The 19,752-nt window shown below is 39.2% G+C and overlaps 1 protein-coding gene across 1 annotated transcript in view; it reads right to left on the minus strand.

Annotated features, from left to right (window-relative positions):
* DNAH12 (dynein axonemal heavy chain 12) overlaps positions 1-19,752 on the minus strand; it is a 91,609-nt gene that overhangs the window by 48,414 nt on the left and 23,443 nt on the right. The window contains exons 16-34 of the mRNA XM_035106374.3: positions 18,032-18,225; positions 17,474-17,717; positions 16,876-17,061; positions 16,124-16,324; positions 14,895-15,089; positions 13,968-14,089; positions 13,559-13,841; positions 12,425-12,544; positions 11,340-11,496; positions 10,701-10,873; positions 9,589-9,741; positions 8,585-8,824; positions 7,072-7,317; positions 5,086-5,205; positions 3,472-3,581; positions 2,926-3,109; positions 2,103-2,243; positions 909-992; positions 630-818 (exon numbers count right to left, since the gene is read on the minus strand). Of these exons, the coding sequence (XP_034962265.3) occupies positions 630-818; positions 909-992; positions 2,103-2,243; positions 2,926-3,109; positions 3,472-3,581; positions 5,086-5,205; positions 7,072-7,317; positions 8,585-8,824; positions 9,589-9,741; positions 10,701-10,873; positions 11,340-11,496; positions 12,425-12,544; positions 13,559-13,841; positions 13,968-14,089; positions 14,895-15,089; positions 16,124-16,324; positions 16,876-17,061; positions 17,474-17,717; positions 18,032-18,225 (3,342 nt within the window). The remainder of the gene's footprint in view (positions 1-629; positions 819-908; positions 993-2,102; positions 2,244-2,925; positions 3,110-3,471; positions 3,582-5,085; positions 5,206-7,071; positions 7,318-8,584; positions 8,825-9,588; positions 9,742-10,700; positions 10,874-11,339; positions 11,497-12,424; positions 12,545-13,558; positions 13,842-13,967; positions 14,090-14,894; positions 15,090-16,123; positions 16,325-16,875; positions 17,062-17,473; positions 17,718-18,031; positions 18,226-19,752) is intronic.

The following is a 19,752-nucleotide window of genomic DNA, read 5'->3' on the forward strand; positions in this document are numbered from 1 at the left end:
AGCTAAACTCCTTCCATGCTTCTACTTTCTCTCTGTTTCTTTGCCTGCAAACTGTGTTTACTATTTTTTATTATGTATTCAGTGGTTTACAGGAATGTATATAAGCAGTTGCTTTGCCCGTTTCCCAGTTATGTAGTTCAATAAAGGTTATTGCTGTTATCGCTGTGTCTTGCCTCGTGGGAACCCACCTACACTTCAATTTTCTTTTTGGATTAGTCAGGATCCTCTTCAGAGAAGTACCAGCCAGTACCCTTCTAAAAGGGAAGATCTTTAAACTAACTTAATACACTTCAGAGAACTAAAGGAGGAAATTCAATTTGGTCTCAAGGGATGCCTTCAATCACTGCATCACTGCCTGAGCCTTAATGGGGATAGGGATTTATTCCAGACAAAGGCTGTGCAAAGGAATCACTGAGGGAGAATTGAGATTCCTCTGTGAGTATCTTTGCTGGCAGGATCCTTGCCTGTCACAGTCAGAACTGTGGAAGCCGAGGGTTAGCATTACAGTCTCCTATCAACTCTCAACACCTTTAACAAAACAAACAAACAAACAAACAAACAAACCTGTAGACAAAACCCACGCAATTAACAATAGATGTACTAAACTATTTTTATTGAGAACAACCTACTTTGCATTTTTTTTGACGCATTCTTAATGCTGGTGGTACTATCCAATTAAAGAGATCTTCAAAAAGTTCTTGATACTCCTTTTGGTCCAGAGGTTCAGGAAGCGTACTCAACCAAGATGTTACAAGTGGCAACCAGCCCAGCTGTAAAGGCTCCAAATAAATCATTCCACAACGACTGACTGTAGCAGGCTGCAGGATAATAATATTTATCTCTCTTAAAATTTCATTATATCTCCAATTTCAAGTCCTGTGAATTATTTGAACTTGCCTTTAACATACCGAAGCCTGAGACAGATCCATAGCTTCAAAGATGAGGCTCATCTGAGGGGACATTTGAATGATTTCTCCACTCATCAAACAAAGCTAAAAACAAAAAACAAAAAACAAAACTCACCCCCAGTTTTAGACTGCTGTAAATTTTATGCACCAGAAGCAAACCAGCTTCTTCAATCCTAATTTGAAATAGGGAGGGTATTGGAAAATTTGAGCAAGTACATGTATTGTGACTTATCTCATTTATTGAAATGTCAGGATTTTCTATAATCAAATTTGGAAAAATGCTAATTTATTAAAATCCGGTTTTGGGCCATTGCTCTGCTCCACTATCACTGTATTGCTGCTGTTGTTTTAGATGCTTAGTATCCTATCTAAAACTATAGTTCCTCTGAACAATTATTTAATGAAAGAGGAAGTACCAAGTTCAGATTTAATGCAGCTCAGTTGCATGACTGAGTCTTTGCGCGAGTAAATAAGCCCTAAAATACTGAAATCATAATTGGATTTGGATATAAGACTGCAGATTTTACCAAATACTGGATAAATATGCATCCATTGGTTCTGTATGGCACTTCTTAAGCTAGTTTTTCTGCTACTTACAAAACCTGGCATTTAGTCAGTTATAGTGCCATAGGGTCCTGAGAAATTCTGGGAGAAGTTTTCGAAGCATATTAGTTTTACGATGAATTCCCCCTCAACCCCCCCCCCCCGGAATTAAGAAAACCTAGTAGTTGACTGGTTTCCAAGAGTGTGTGTGTGCTGACTGCCTCAAGTAAGCTGGCTCCTACTTGCACTTATTGTTAAATCTGGTACTACAAGCTTAGAAAACAAAGTGCCTCTCAAAAATACAAACCTGAGTGCAAGAAATAATGATGTAATGAAGTAATGATGATGATGATAATATTAGATGTGTATGATATGGAATGAATTTCAGAATGATTTGACAAAAGACCTGACTGCTTATATATCTTAATCTTACCAGTTTCCTCTTTCCTGTAAGTATTTCTTCTTTAAAAGTCAACAAACCCAATATGCACCTGTGATGTCAATTGTGCTGTAGTTACACAAAGAGCTAGCTATTTGGGGTCAAGGCTCAATGAGTAACTTTTCAACCTACCGCATTTTATCTCAATACATTTTAAAATTCCTTGAACAATTTTACAATTGCCTGATGCATTTGGATTACTGAGGTGTTACCTTTTTGTTGTCATCCAACACAGTGTTCATGCTCTCTATCCAAAGGGTATCAATAGGTCCATCAAAAACAACCCATTTTCGATCAGGTGTCTCAGTTAAAGCAAATTCTCGAAAAGTGTTGGCAACTATGCCATCTGTCCACTAAAATAAGGGACAAAAGACTTTTTCAAAATTTGAAGAAAGCATTCAACAGAACCTAATTGTGTAAATCATTTGAATATGGTAATCTGTTCTACTGAAAGGACAAAACCTAAGGAAATAAACATCTAGGAAAAAACTAAGCTTAAATTATTTTCTGGACACACTTTGGAATAATACATAGATATGTTACCATTAATATGAGCTAGGCGGAGAATGTGCATAAATACAGTCATACCTCGGTTTACGGCCGCTTTAGGTTGCACGTTTTCGGGTTGCACACTGCGCCGAACCCAGAAGTCCTGGAATGGGTTACTTCCGGTTTTCGGTGCTCACGCATGCACAGAAACACTAAATCGCACTTTGCGCATGTGCAGAAGCGCCGAATCACAACCCGCGCATGCGCAGATGTGGTGCTGTGGGTTGTGAATGCTGCGGGTTGTGAACGTGCCTCCTGCACGGATCATGTTTGCAACCCGAGCATCCACTGTACTACCTTTCTTTGTCTGAATATGTATTCATGCTAAGGGTTGCTGTCCCTGCCCACACTGTTCACAATGCCACCTACCCTCCCCACTGCCAACCCCAACCCTTCACACCTCACCCAAGGGGTTATATGGTTCATTACTGTAAGGTACTTTTTAATTTCTCCCCGCTCCTCTGCTCTATTTTGTGATTAACTTACCTCATGAGATACTGGATCAAATCTTCCAAAAAGTTGTCCCATAGTAATAGCTTTTGGATTCACAGTTCTGTGAACTACCTTTTCTTCGTCCCCATACCCACGTTCATTCATAAGGGAAAGTGTATCTGCCAACACATGCAAAACTTTGGTCTTCCCAGCAAAAGGCTCGCCTACAAGCATAAAACTGATAAATAAAAAGTTGTTATTCAGTATTTTCCTTTTTGCCAAGAAGTCTCATGACTAAACATGGACATACATTTAACTGTTTATTATTGCAAAAGCTAGAACATTCAGCTCCTTGTAAAATCTATAGAAAGGTAAGGCGTGAGGTGGCAAAAAATACAGTGAGTTTTCTTTACCCTGCTATAAGGGAAACTATGTCAACTTAACCAGACCAGCTCTGCTTGGGAACCACAGGGCAAAGGATTTTGGCCAATGGTAGGGCTGCAAAGCTGCTTTGCGCGGTTAGGTGGAGCCCTCGACTGCTTCCCAGGAATGACTCTGAATCCCATACCTATGAAGATTATCTATCATAATCATACTTACCCATGTCTAACTATCATCATTTCATAGGTCTGTATCATCTTTTCTAGAAAAACTTTAACAGGCTGGACATTGTGTTCTTTACAGCATTCATTTGCACATTCCAGAAAATCCTGAAATACAATTTTAAAAGGTAAATCTTAGCTATTTCTCCTTTCTGGTATGCATTTGCACATGTACACAAACACACTTTTCATTTGAAAAAAAATATTAACATTCAGTTTTCCTTCTTTTTCTTAAAATGCAACTCATACTCCTCAAATTGTCAATTAAGTGTTTCAGTTGAGTTTAACTAAACTAGAGAATAGTAATCTGAATTCAACAAACATCCAGACCAGGTGAAATTATGCATTTAAAGAAATGAACAGAATTTTGCTATGATGTCGTAGAACCACAAAAGGAATGATTCTTACCAAGTTAAGAAACAAAGACTTTGAAGGATATGAAGAAATAAGAATGAAAGGAGCTCCGTGATCACCTTAAAACTGAGCAAAAACATAGGAATGTGTTTCACAATCCTATATATGTTACTCAGAAGCTTTCAACTGCAATTCTGTACACACCTTAGAGTAAGCTCAATTGAAAATACAATAAAGAGACTTCTTTCTAAATAGGCATGTATAGAGCACATGTATTTATATTGAGACTGCTGCCATTAGAATGGGGACCTTCTTTTTAAATGACATGAGGCAGTGGCAGCTGGAAGCTGAAGAAAATCTTGAGGGATGTTTGTGACAAGTTACTAAGAGACTAGGAAGATAATCCTAGTAGGAGTGAGATGGATGTCAAGATTACTAGCAGTGCAATCCTATACACATCTACTCGTAAATAAGCCCCACTGAATTCAGTGGGGATTATTTGTAGGTAAGTGTACGTAGAAGTGCAGCCTAAAGTAGATACTGAAAGACTGCAAAAGGATGAAGCCTTTTTGCTATCTATTACAAATTCTGGGCAGCTTCTACAAACAGAGAATTGGTCCTAGAGTAGTGTCTGAAGGTATTTGAGGCTAAGGTAAAGGTAAAGGGACCCCTGACCATTAGGTCCAGTTGTGACTGACTCTGGGGTTGCGGCACTCATCTCGCGTTATTGGCCGAGGCTACCACCTTGCTAAAGCTGAGCAGGTCTAACTCTGATCAGTTCCTGAATGGCTAACCATCTGGGAACCACATGTACACCACATTGGGTTCCATGATTGAAGAGCGGCTGAATATAAGTGTGAGAAAATAAAATAAGCAAACACATCAAGTTCTGAAGCAGACTTTGGGTTCATGTTACAGGTAGGTAGCCGTGTTGGTCTGCCATAGTCGAAACAAAATATAAAAATTCCTTCCAGTAGCACCTTAGAGACCAACGAAGTTTGTTATTGGTATGAGAAGTGTGCATGCACATGAAAGCTCATACCAATAACAAACTTAGTTGGTCTCTAAGGTGCTACTGGAAGGAATTTTTTAATTTGGGTTCATGGTAAGACTGGGTGAACTGAAGCTTTTTGAAAACTGTCCACTTAAAAAATAGACACGGTACACATCATTCAGTTAGAAACAGACAACTGCATGAGCTAAAACTGTCAAATATTGAAAGAATTACTGGCGAACAATACACTAAAGATATACTCACATTGTAGTCAGCTTCAGGAAGCTTAATACCAGGGAATAAATCACTTGTAATGCCCATAAACAGAGGTATGTCATGTGACAAAAACTTAGGTTCATTTACATCTTTGATTGATCGAAGGAGCTGAACAAAGCAAGAGAAACAGCAGCAGAGTTGAACAGAAATTATGTTATAATTTATATCACAAAAATTAACCCACTCAGCAATAAAAACAAAGTTCCATCAACTGCACTGTGTCTCCTACGAGCATTTTTCTTTCAAGCTGATAATTAACCACATTGCTAAGAGTTAAAGCAATACGATCCTAACATGAATCAAAACTTGTCTCCAAGAAAGATAAATTAGTTGGGGGGGGGAGGGAGGATAGGGCAGTGCTGGATCTACTTATTTAGCTATAGGGGGGGGGGCAAAAGTCTTTACTGCTACTCTCCTCTCTTGCATGTTCATGTCTGCCTCTTGCTGCCACTGTCACCACCAAGAGAATGATGCCTACACAGTGCCAGCATGGGAAGGTCACAAAGTGGAATGTTTGACTTCCTTCTCTTGGTGACAGAAGTGACAGCACAACAAAGGAGAGCATTTCTTCCCTTCATCTCCCTCTGTCACAGCAGCTTCTCACTTCCTTCTTCCTGGGGTGAGCAAGGAGGTGGGCCTTTCTATAGCCACCCCTCTTCTAATAAATGGAACTTCTGCTTATTAGAAGAGACGTGTGGGCTGTAGTCATCAGGGAGGAAAGAGGCATGCGCATGCTCAGTGACTCCTTTTATTCTGGCCAGGTTCCACTTATTAGAAGAGTTGCTACCCAGCAAGACACTGCTTTGCTGCCCCCTAACCTGACACCTGGGGCATGTGCCTCCACTTGCTCCCCTGTCTTGATATAGGCCTGGGAAAGGGAAACATTACTCACTCCTATAATGGGTATGGCAAACCACTTCTATGACCTCTAGACTGAAAGGGCTTTGTAAGTGTTCGTTATGTTGAATCAGTATGCCTAACACTTGCAATCCATCTGAGGATTTTGCTGATCTCTATGTTGATCACAGCTAGCTTAAGCAGCCTGGGAGAACACTATAGGTGACAAAGCAAACATTGTTCAAAGCCACATAAAACACTTGTGCTTTTCTGAGGAGTATCTTTTCCCCCCACTTGCTGCTGGTATTACAGTTGCTGGGGAAAGTCCTTATGTGTATAATTTTGGGGTACTCTGAGGGTCTGGTATATGAAAACTTATGCCACAATGTAACTGTCAGTCTTTAAGGACACACAAGACTCATTGTAGTATTTCCAGTACAGTCGTACCTTGGAAGTCCGAACAGAATCCATTCCGGAAGTCTGTTTGACTTCCAAAACATTCAAAAACCAAAGCGTGGCTTCTGAATGGCTGCAGGAAGCTCCTGCGGCCAATCAGAAGCTGTGGAAGCTCTACCAATTTTGTGATGAATTATAAATAAAGTCAAGAACAGTACAGACGTACCTTGGTTTTTGAACAGTCTAGTTCCCGAAGGTTTTGGCTTCCAAAAGAACATTCAAAAACTGGAACAGTCACTTCCGGGTTTCGATCTTTTGGGAGCCAAAACGTTCGAGAACTAGGCTGTTCAAAAACCAAGGTACGGTATGCCTGTACTGTTTTTGACTTTATTTATAATTCATCACACAAAAATTATTCATAAAAATTGGGTGTGGAACATCAGACCCAAGGGCTGAATGTGGCCCCTGGGACTATCCTCAGGCTCCTCTCTCTCTTCATTTCGCACCTCTCACTGGTCATACAGGAGTCCATTGTGTACTGACATCACTGAACTGAACTGCCTTAGACCACTGAACTACAAAGACATCTGCTAGCTGATCTTCTAAATTTCATACATTTCATACGTACAATTTACACTAATGTTACTGGAATGGGCTAAAACAGCAAGGTACTAAAATGGTCTAAGTCCATTTGAGAACTAATGACTATTTCTAAAGTCAAGTTAATAATGTGCCACTTACAAGGATATCTTCATTTTCAAATGGGAATTTCAGTTTTAAATTGCCAGCAGCTATCAGCACTGCTTTGACTGCACGCATACCATAGTCATAATGGAACTGAGATGAAAGCTGTTCCGAGCACAATCTGTAGGTCATTACTATTTTCACTGATAAAGGTTTAGCATTCAGAAACCCATATGAATAGAGAGAGATTTCAGCAATGAGAGCATAGTTAGGAACCATCATGGCAACAGTTCGGAAGAGGACCTAAAAGGCACATCAAGGAAAGTATGATTGTTAAAAAATTAAAAAAAACAACGAAAAATAAAATATATGAAGCATTTTTTAAAAACAGAAAGTATGGCAATTCTGCCCGCCCGCCACCCCCCAAGGCTATACGGTTTCCAGTGGCACTATTATGCTTCTTAATTTATACATTTGTCTTTCACTTTAACAACAACAATAAAAAAACCTCCACAAACATTTAATGAACTTTCATACAATTGTTCTGGAAACTTTATCTTATAGGTGCTAAGCAGCCTCTTATTAAAGAAGGAAGGACTTGCCATCCAAGCTGAACTGTACAAAAAACCTACTGAGCTGTTTTTTCCAAGAATATCCAGAGCAAGAAAGCTACTATTAGACCACCACTTATATGCCACACATAGGGAGCAAGCCAAACTCAAAACCCGCTGAGATGAGCAGAGTTTGGAATAGGCAGGTCTGGGGCTCAGCTGGGGCTACAGTGACTAAAATCCCTCATCCCAGTTCAGTCACAGATATGCCAGAGTATCTCAGTTCTTCATCCTGACCCAAAGGGGACTCAGTCAGCTCAGTCATGAGAAGGGGACGTTCTGGAGGAGTGGTGGAGCTTGGCAGCAACATGGGGTAGGGATAGATATGTTACACTCACAAAAAGGGTCGTGTAAGTCAAACGTCGCCGGTTCGAATCCCTGCGATGGGGTGAGCTCCCGTTGTTCAGTCCCAGCTCCTGCCAACTTAGCAGTCCGAAAGCACCTCAAAGTGCAAGTAGATAAATAGGTACTGCTCCAGCGGGAAGGTAAATTTCCATGCGCTGCTCTGGTTTCGCCAGAAGTGGCTTAGTCAGGCTGGCCCGGAAAAACTGACTGTGGACAAGCATCGGCTCCCTTGGCCAGTAAAGCGAGATGAGCTCCGCAACCCCAGAGTCATTCGCGACTGGACTTAACTGTCAGGGATCCTTTTCCTTTACCTTTTAAGTCAAACTCTTATTTTAAAGGCTCCCCCACCCCACCTCTGCTCACCTTGCCTTGGGACAGCTCAGCCAGCAGCATAGCTGCCAAGCTCTCCCTTTTTTAAAGGGAAATTCCCTTATGCTGAATAGGCTTCCTCGCGAGAAAAGGGAAAACTTGGCAGCTATGGCCAGCAGTAGTCTCACTCCTGAAAGGAGTTTTAAAGTATGCATAGATCTTAAAACAATTTTTAGAGAAATCATGCTTTTAAAAGCAGTATCTGAAATGACTCTGTTAACACGGTTTTTATTTCACTATTTTACCTTGAGATTGTCTGGCAGTTCAGAGCGCCCTGCATAACCTGGATTCATAGTAATAGCAACAAAACAGTTGGGGTTCAGCTTCAGTTCAGTCCCTTCGAAATTAAACGTCTCCAGCTTCAGCTGTATAGCCCTCTGGATGCAAAGGATCTGCTGAGCCACTACAGACAGGACTTCCAACTCAATGCGATTGAATTCATCAAAGCAGGCCCAAGCACCTGAAGAAGCCAACCCCTTGAAAAACTAGAAACAAAATGATAAGCCAGCCATTATATACCGGTAACTAAGCAATAGTTTGAAGATGTAAAAAGGAGTATTGTGATGCCTTGGGAATATTTGGTTACTATTCTTACAGCTGTTTCCTAACTGCCAGTTACAGCTATTTAACCAACCCCATAAAAGCTGATGAAGTAGTGAAACCGATTAAATCTGATCAAAAGCAGCTGGTTTCACTCTTATGAGAAACTGTACTTTAACTTATAAGGGCTGTGTGAGTTCATGTGTGGCTGTGGGCTGTTGAAACACTAAAAATAATTTTGAAAGAACATTTTAAAATCAGTTCCAAAGCTGACAGAGAAGTACTGAATCTGTTCAACAAGTGCCCAAGCGAATCACATCAAATGTATATTCTTTGATTGCAGCAGCATTAATTATGTTCCTGGATACTGCTTCAATTGCAATTTTTTTAAAACCCTGCAGAACTGGTTTGCTTTGGACACATTAGCAATCTCTGTCTTGTCAAACTATCCTGACTACTCAAAGTTTAAAAGCACAATGTATTGATGAAGTACAGTCATACTTCGGAAGTCGAACAGAATCCGTTCCGAAAGTCCATTCAACTTCCGAAACGTTCGACTTCCAAAGCGCTGCTTCTGATTGGTTGCAGGAACCAAGGTATGTGTTACTGTTTTTAAATGTTTTTGTTAAAAATGAGCATCTATTGAAAATGAAACAAGTGCCACCTTTAAAAACTGGAAATCAAACAATAAAAGATTGGTTCAATTTACCTTCCCCATGGCTAGGTAATCAAGGCCATCAGAACAGTTGAAGACAACACATTGCACGGCAAGAGCTTTAGCCAAATCTTTGGTGGTCTCTGTTTTACCTGTCCCAGCTGGGCCCTCCGGAGCACCACCAAGATTTAAATAAAATGCTCCAATCTAAGAATAAGAACAGTTCATGCAAGTCACACAATGTTTGGATTAAAAAAATATACATCCACTTGTATATGGCAGAGATAAAATATGGTAGAAAACATGCATCCTCCCCCTTATTTTCTTGCTTGCATACTTTGTCTCTGCATTCTCACCTCCCACCAAATCCTTCTTTTCTTTAGTTTTTGCTCTCTCACACCCTAAACCATTATTCTTTCATCTATTTATCTTGGCTTATTTAGCTTGGGAAAATACACCTACACAAATTCTAATGCAAACATACACATCAATCGTCTCTATTTCTCCATCCATTTTTCTATTTGCACCCTTCATTCCTAATGTCAACTTTATCATATTTTCTTCAACTTTTTCATAGTGCGAATGAAATAGCCTGCAACAGCACAGGTGTTACTTTCTTTGATTCACTGATCAATTTAAAAAGACATTTTTTTCTGCATTACTAAGAGATCCGCAAAATAAAAAAATTCCTTCAGTAGCACCTTAAAGACCAACTAAGTTTATATTTTGGTATGAGGTTTCGTGTGCATGCACACTTCTTCAGATGCACACGAAAGCTCATACCAAAATATAAACTTAGTTGGTCTTTAAGGTGCTACTGAAGGAATTTTTTTATTTTGCTTCGACTCAGACCAACACGGCTACCTACCTGTAAGAGATCCGCAATCCAGGATGTATATTTGCCTTGTCTCACAATTTTATTTACAACTAATCAGAATCAGTTTTAAATTTTAAACTATGTCTCCAGTAAAGAGAACATTAATGCTTCAGTCCCATTGAATTTAATGGAGTCAAGAGTGCTTCCCTTATTGTCAGAGCATTTAATACAGTAGTTCTGAGAACCTCAATGAGACGAAAATCATAAATATAGGTAGAGAATATGCCTCATTGTAGCTAATCCAGATTTATAAAAATTCTTATTAGCAATTTAATATTAAAAAGCATACCAGAGTGCGGTAACATCTGTCTGTAAGAGGAGTGATGACAAGTCGAGGAGAGTTGCCAAGGTATTCATATGCATATTTTACATTGCAATTGATGATGCGCACCCGGACGTTCTCATACTCCCAGTAATACCGTAACTGAGCAAGCCACTGAAAATCTGTTTCGTGCAACACACCTGAAATAATATAACCATGGAAAATGTCTTAGGCTCTACTCCTCAACATACCATGGAAAGGAAGTGGGAAGGGGAAACAAAATGTTTTGAAGATGCAGCTGTCAGCTCCAATTTTTCTTTCGTCTTAAACAGTGTTTTTATGGGGCTACACAGGGGTACGCACACCCCTAAACATTTTGTGAATCTTTGTACTCTTGTCCATTTACTGTATTTATTTCCCCCGATTTGAACTATAAAATGGTGATTTTCTTGAGTCAAAATGAGAGTACCCCTAAACATTTTTAGGGGGGAAAAGCACTGGTCTTAAAGCAATGGATATGCCTCTTAAAATAATAAAATTCATATTTTATTGAGAAGATTAATTTAAAAAGCAATGATTTCCTGAAACAACAGAGAAATATCAGGCAATGTATTAATATTCTTATTTATTCTATGACAAGCAAGAACAAGCTATTAGGTTACATACCACTTTCAATCATTTCCATGACGACATCTCTAGCGTGCACATCAATAGTAACCAAAGCACCCAGTGTGGTCCTTGTTTGTTTAGACAACTTCCCTCTTACCAGCTCCACAATATCATTTAACTGAAACTGAAGGTTAGCGTAATAATTCTTTAAGCCCTGCAGAATGAAAATGGATTCTGATAAATTCTATCTGCCACAAACAACTACCAAGAGGAAGCTTAGTGGTCTCTCTCTATTATTATCCTGTGATTTATTTATTCAAAAGCTCATTAGTGATTGCTATACCAATTTTTAATATAGATGCCCCAGTCAGGTAGATCTGGCTTGCATAACAGTGTTTACTGTTTTTTGCTATTATGTTATGTATTTTGTGTTTTTGTGTTGTAAACCACCCTGTGATCTTCTGATGAAGGGCAGTATATAACAAACAAACAAACAAACAAACAGCACATATTGTTCTGTGAGCAAGAACATGGTCTCTGCACCAAAATTAGCTGGGAAGCTCTTGGAAGCAGAAGAAGCCTGTGTGTGTGTGTGTGTGTGTGTGTGTGTGTGTGTGTGTGTGTCTAAAGCTCCTGTCCTAAAAAGACAATTGCTGGATTGGGATGCTGGTATGTAATATTACAAAAGTATTCATGTCACTGGGAGTTCATAGGTTAAATGAACAACAGCCTCTCATATACTAGAGCTGAAATTTCTCAGAAGACAATTTTCAGTGAACAATCCTCAGGCTTTTTTTTCTCCTGAAAGTTTCTCCACAAATAGGGTGAAACATTTCAAGAGCCCATTTGTGCACATTCAGTATCTGACATTTATCTGTCCCTCCAAATATTAAGTTGTATTTTACCTGCCTGAGTATTAGGAATCATTTTTAATTGTTGTGTTCAGTTTTACTTCAAGGGAAAAGGAGGAAAATTAACATGAAATATTTATTTTATGAAATTATATCAAGCAATATTCATTCAAAGAGGCTGGTGAGAATTCCATAAACATCTAAATTGAATATGGCTCAATGTGAACAAAGTACCAAAGTAAAGCCAGGAAACATTAAAAGGAAACAAAAAGCTTTGTGTGGTCACCATACCTCTGGGCCACTAGATATGGCTTCGTGTACTTCACTTGTCCAGAACATTTGTGAGACACAAATAACTACTTGACCAGGCCATTCTCTCACCCAATTTTTCCTTTCTGTTTCTGGATATGCCTAGGAAAAGCAAAAGACATTGCCCAACAGGATCACTACTAACCACTGAAACTATTATGCTGAATCATTTATACAACCTCTTATGAAATCATAGTTGTTGCTAGCATCCATCTGTCTCAGGAGGAAGAGTGTGTCTCTGTGGGTGAAGTCAAATTGTTATGAAATCACTCAATGCTCACTCCCTTATAAAAAGTATGGTGTTTATGTCTGGTCTCTCTCCAACATCTTCCATATCAACCAGTGCAAAAAAGTCATTCATTTGTCTCCCCCTCCTCCTTCTATAATGCATTCAAATCACAGATTTCCACAGATTAAACACAGGTAACTGTGTCCAGTATTGTAAAATATTTGTATCTAGGTTGTCTTTTAGATTAGTGATAGGGAAGGGTTCACTGAACTCATCTGAAGGAGTGCCCCAGGTGCACTAGCAATATCATGAGGAGGACTGGGCAGTGTCCACTGGAGAAATTAAAGTTCCCCAAATGTTGCCAGACTCTCATCATTTCTGACTATTGGCCATTCTGACTGGGACAGATGGGAGAGTTATGAGTCCAACAACACCTGGAGGGCCCCAGCTTCCCCATCCCCATTTTAAATGAACGTAATATATCAGAAAACGTTTTCCCTCCTTTTGTTCTCATTTACATTTTACTAAGAAAGAATTCAATGTATTAGTTGCCATGACAATCCAGTTTTATATGTTGGATGACAGTAAGTGGAACAATACAGAGCTAAGTCCTCACAGTTACAAAATTTTCATTGACTTAATTGTTCCATTATGATTTTGTGTGTGTGTGTGCAATTCTGCCTCTAGTAACTTCAGTTTTTACTTGTTTAAATGGCAAGAAGAATAAGAATAAAGAATAGGATTCCAAAAACTGAACAGAACTAGCCTGAAATCAAATAAATGAAATACATGCATGTTCGGCAAGATCAGATTTAACGGAAAACATACCAGTCTTGATCTTGTAATGACATCATGTATACTTCTTGTATATTTAATGGAAAACATACCAGTCTTGATCTTGTAATGACATCATGTATACTTCTCAGCATGATATCTTCCACTTGTATTAGCCACTTCTCCACAGCACCTCGAGCTTCAGAAGTTGAGATTGTTGAAATAAACTCCACCCGTTCACCTTCAGTGCTGAACATTGACTTAATGTCCAGGTTGGAAAGAAATTCCAGTTTAGAAATGCCCTCAAAACACTTTTTCAAGTGAGGCTGGACTCTGAGAGGGTCTTTAGTCTCTGACAGGATCTCCAACATTTCATCATTAGACAAGAAGAAAAAGCTGCAAAGAAAGTACAAATGCATTAAGTTTCTATGCCTACGTGTACAGTATTTGTTTTGGATCCAAATACTAATCGAGAATAATAAATATTTATTCTAGCTTAATGACAATCAATATGCAGCATACCGAGGGAAAAAGAGACGCTTTTTCTCAAGATATGCATTCAGTCCTCTCATTATTTTGTCCAGAAGTTCATTACAATTCAGAAGCTTTTCCAATAAGCCTGTCAATGAAGTAGCAGCAAGAACCTAAAAACAACAACAGGGTATTTAATAAGGACACCGACTAAGTGGAGAATAAAATTGTAATACAAACAAAGTATCAATCCATTGGTCATATAAAAATACATTGTTTTCTGTTCCGCTCTGCATCCATTGCCTGCAGTGCTGTTTCCTTTTTGCTGCAGCCCACCATTCATTTAACTGGGTGGGGAATGTGAACTGGGTGGGGAAGACCCCCAGCATATTGCAGATTGGGGAGAAATGAAGACAGTGAGTACTGATTGTATTTGCCCACCTGATCTCTGCCCGTTTGTAGATGGCCCCACTAACTCTCATCCACAACTTTTGTCAGTTTTTGAAATCTAATTTTTAGTCTCAAGTATACTGAAGTTTTTAGTTACAGTTTACATTTTCTTTGAATTTGTAAATATGGTTGGGATACAGAGAGCCTTGAGGGCAGTGCTATTTTTCTAGAAAAAGAGGCACAGGAACTCACCATGAATGTCTCCCAATGGCCCCCTCCTGAGGTGCCGGAACTGAGTTCCAGCAAGTTGCCCCTGAAAAAAAGTTCTGTTTCAGGGTATGTGTTAGATCTTCTGTGTGCTAACAAGGACTGCCTTGATTTTAATTCTGACTGCTACCGTATTTTCTATTCTCTGGCAGATATGACCTTGGGGGTGGGCACAATGGCTATGAAAAGAAAGAAGAAGAAGCTGAAATGTTCTTGTGCATAGTTTAAGAGCTTGTGGTTTGTTTCACCTGCTAACTATTGCAGATTGGGGACTTGTGGTTTGTTTCACTGCTAACTACAGGCTCATCATTACTACTTCACCTTGGGGTCTTTGGCACAATATTTCATAATGTCTTTCCAGTATCTATCCACCGTCTGGAACTGACGTCCCTCCTCTGGCATCTGTTGCATGATGTCCTCTGAAGAAAATATTGGTTCTAAGTAAAGCCACTGAGCCTGTACTTTCAACCACTCATCAATAGTCTCTTGAATCCTAATCAAGCGATCTTCCCATTCCTTAAAAAATACAGTATAGATATTTGCATAAGACACCCATAGCATGTAAAGTAAAAGACAAAAATAAAAGGCATGAAAATAAAACAACTTGTATCCTTGGTTTTTGAATGTCTCCCTTGACTAATAAAAAAATTCCTTCAGTAGCACCTTAAAGACCAACTAAGTTTACATTTTGGTATGAGCTTTCGTGTGCATGCACTATCTGAAGAAGTGTGCATGCACACGAAAGCTCATACCAAAATATAAACTTAGTTGGTCTTTAAGGTGCTACTGAAGGAATTTTTTTATTTTGCTTCGACTCAGACCAACACGGCTACCTACCTGTCCCTTGACTAATGTTTCAGTTTTCAAACACCGTAAACCCAGAAGTAAATGTGTCGGTTTTCGAACGCACCTCGAAAGTTGAACATGCCACACGACTTCCGTATTGAGTTTTTAGTTTTCAAACATTTTGGAACTCAAACAGTCTTCCAGAACAGATTATGTTTGCAAACCGGTACACTCACTTCCGAGTTTGGGTGTTTGGGAGCCAATACATTCGACTCGCAAGTCCCTTATTCTTTAATTTTCGGGACATTTCTGAGCTACTACTTCTTACGTCTTAACCATGGCTGAGAAAAAGGCCACTCTCTTCCTGCTTGCACAAAAAAATTCCCCAGACCTTCACCAGCCAGCTTTAATAATGGCTAATGTTTACATCAGGACAGACATGAACCATGGTTAATGCTTACCAGAGTTTCAGTTTCATCTGAACTAACTAACAAGTTTAGATGTAGGGTTATATTTTAGTTGCAGTGATTTAAACACATGAATGCCACAATGTTTTGTTTCTTATAATTGAATTATAAGCTCCTTGGGGTCAGATGAGATGAAAAACAAATCTGAAAATAAATTTATGAATTTAAGGTTTTTTTAAAGTCTCAAGAGAAAGTATTACCTTCCTTCAAGAGCCTCAAAAGTGTACTGTATATGTAAACACACTTTATAAAGGAAGTGAATAAAAGGAAGCTATATAAATAAAAGTTTACACATACCTTCATTTGTTTTTCAAAAGGCTTTATGAAGGGCGATCCCCTCATTGTTTGGGTTTTTATAATCTGGTCTTCCAGAATAGTCTGAATTTCATCAACTGCGCACAGAATATTAACACCAGTCTCACGGTATAAGCTTATTTGGAAGGAAATTGAATCCCAGGTATCCATCATAGTGTGCATTGCTTTCTCTAATGAGAATTCCTACATCACAGGAAAATAAATGGTGTTATTATTATTATTCATTTCAGACAGATTCCTATGTATGAAATTTCATCATACCTGATCTCCTTCAAACACTGTTTGAAGACACATCTTTTTAGAATGGACATTAAATGGTCTTCTTATAATTGGCGTTTAAATTGGGATATCAGATAATGCAGCTACTGTCCAATAGTTTTATTGTTCAAATGCAATGGGTTTTTACAGTTATATGAATTCTTATATTAGAATCATAAACTGTAGAGCAGGAAGGGACTCTGAAGATCTTCTAGTGAGTCCAAGCCTCTGCAATGCAGGAATATGCAGCTGTCCCTTATGGAGATTAAACATGCAACCTTGGCATTATCAGCACCACGCTCTAACCAGGCTGGGTATTATTAAATATTAACTCTATTGTTAAATTAACAATTTTGGCAGTTTTATGGATTGCACATCACTTTCTGAAGCAACTGTCCTAAGAAGCAAAATAGAAGTCTTTTAAATACATAATAAATACTCTCTGCTGGGGCAGAAAAGTTTATGCTTGTTCTTACCTTGCTTGCTCCCATACTTATAGTTTCAAATTTCTCTAGGAAAGGGGTCAAGTTCTGCTTTAAAACCTTTCTTAGGGTAGTTCCAGAATCTGGAGTTAAATCATAGCCAACAATTTCTGACATCTGTTTCCAGTGACGAGCCCTTATGCCTGGGTTACAAAGGATAGTCACCAAAGGGATATTTTCCTGGTTGAGAAAAAAAATATTGCAAAACATCAGTCACCGTTGCAATTAAAATCACTTGGAAATTATGTTTTATTCATCTAAAATCTTTAATCCTAGAATTGTAAAGTTGAAAGACGCCACAAGCATCATCTAGTCCAACCCCTGCAATGCAGGAATCCTTTGCCCAATGTGGAGCTCAAACCCACAACCCTGAGAATCTCATATTCTATCGACAGAGCTATCCCTTGGACATAGCTTAGATCTTCAAATAATTTCTAATGTATCTTATTATTCAATGTTATGGATGTGGGGGATTGTGAGGTTTCATGAAGAGGCCACATATTTTTTTCAAGTGCTCAAATAATATTTGTACAACAGACTCTAAAGCATTTTCCATGTTAAGGCCATCTTATTTTTATAGATCTCCAGTTACCTTGAAATCTTTAACTTGCTCCATTACTGCAGTACACATTGAAATAGTTGGGCTGTCCTTCTTTTCTTCTTCTACCCTCTCTTCTACTACTGCTCTGCGCTGCAGTGACTTTTTTCTTTCTAGTTCAGCTTTCTTTAGCCTTTGTTGAAAGAACCTTACTGTCTTATAAATTTCTCGAAAAAACTCATCTACCTCCGTTTCCATACTTTCACCATTGAGATCTAAAAAAGCACCATCCATCCATCTAGCAAAAGAAAAACTAAAATGAATCCTACATTGGAATAGAAATTGCAAATTTAACATAAGCATCAAAACATTTTAATGCATCATGGGTCATAAAAAGAAACCCATCATATAACACGATGAAGTAAAATATAAACCATAAGACACCAAGAATTACAGCCTTGCTACATTAGCCAGGAATGCATACTTCTGGACAAACAGAACTACTTAATACTAAGAAGAATTTAATTTTTAAAAAGAAACTTGGTCCCACATTTCTCTATGACAAATAAAAGCACCCTTGACATTTCAGTCACTTTCTGTATTTATAATTACCTTTTTTCAGTCCGCTGCCATTTCAATATAAAAGCAAAGAGTTTTTGGTAGGGCTCAGTGTTAACTTTTAAGGTCTCCAAATCTGGGTATTCAGTCTGCTCCCAATTAAAAAGCTTTTCTTCCTTATTAATGAAGGCAACAGCTTCTTCAGCATCTTGAATGCGTTTCTGCATTGTTCTCATGTCGGTCACATACTGGAAACAGATTTATCTCTCTTGAGTAATACTGGGCAATTCACTTAATAATGTTCTAGTCCTTAACATTACTAGACAATGGGCTGTATCCAATCTTCTCACCTGTGAGTCCAAGTCTCTTGTGCTAGCAGATGGGAGAGTTTTAATGTTGTACAACAGACAAATTCAACTGCACTAACCTTCAGTTAGGCATGTACTTGGGAGTAAGCCCCACTGAACTCAGTAGCACTTACTTCTAAATAAATGTGAATAGTGAATCCCCCTAGTTTAATGCAATAATCTTTTCAAGAGGTTTTGAGAGACTGACAGCCGTGGCTTGTGAGATGAGTGGTTTGATGGTGGACTACCAGCTTCTGCTGCTGAGTACCATGGAATAGTAGAATGGGCCCAAATGCCCTTTCTATAAGGTGCAGGATGCAAGGAGAGGAAAAGTAAATGCTACTTCAATATCATACATGAAGATGACTAGTAAATGCCTGCAAGGAGAAAATATATTAGCCCTCATGCCTCCGCCTATGCCAGTTAACATTCTTTGGTAAAGACGTTGAGTACCATATCCTGAAAGCGGAGATGAGCGCTGCATCCCATAGTCAAATTTGACTGGACTTAACAGTCCAGGGCCCCTTTACATTTGCCTTTACCATTCAATGTGGAATTTGGAAGTGTACTAGTGAACCACTGTATGAGCTGCTGTTGGATTCTTATGGATGGTTTTTGTTGGATTTTTTGCTGGGTAAGGTTCAAGAACCTGTCCCTTCCTTGCTGCAAATAGGCTTATCCAGTCATACCTCTAGTTACGTTCACTGCGGGTTGCGTACATCACGGGTTATGAACGCGTTGAATCCGAAAGTGCCGGAACTGGTTACTTCCAGGTTTGGCAATTCGTGCATGCGCAGACGCGCCGAATGACATCACGCACATGTGCAGAAGCGCCAAATCGCACAGCGAGCGTGCGCAGTTTGGTGCTTCAGGTTGCATATTGCTCTGGATGCGAACGAGGCTCTGGAACGGATCCCATTCGCATCCAGAGGTACCACTGTATTGGCTCCAATAAAGGGCTATTTTCAAGCCTAATTGTGGTATAGAGGAGTGATCTTCATGGAGATTGCAGTTCAGGGTGGGGGAGGCTGACTCTTACCTCCATAGATGCACTCTCTTGGAAGATCACTCCCCACACATTAGGCTTGAAAAAAATCACTAACACTTTTTTTCAAGTTACAGGTAGGTAGCCGTGTTGGTCTGCTGTATTAGAAGGGGTTTTTTTTTCTTTGACTTTTTTCCAAGACTAATTGCTGTTGGGGAAAGTGTGAGTGTGTGGTTATGATGAATGTTGTTTATGCAGTTGTCATGTGTGCATGGTTGCAGGGTGTATGTGTAGTGCCCACAACAGTTTTCCTGGTTTGGGCCTAAAAACCAAGCAACGAAATTCCATTATGATGTTCAACAGCTAAGTGCTAAATTTAATTAACACCATAGCACATAGACAGGGCCGGCTCTAGGTAGACCCCCGGTGGCGCGGTGCGCCAG

The sequence above is a fragment of the Zootoca vivipara genome, chromosome 2, assembly GCF_965207765.1.
Source record: "Zootoca vivipara chromosome 2, rZooViv2.hap1.1, whole genome shotgun sequence".
In the NCBI taxonomy this organism is placed as follows: Eukaryota; Metazoa; Chordata; class Lepidosauria; order Squamata; family Lacertidae; genus Zootoca; species Zootoca vivipara.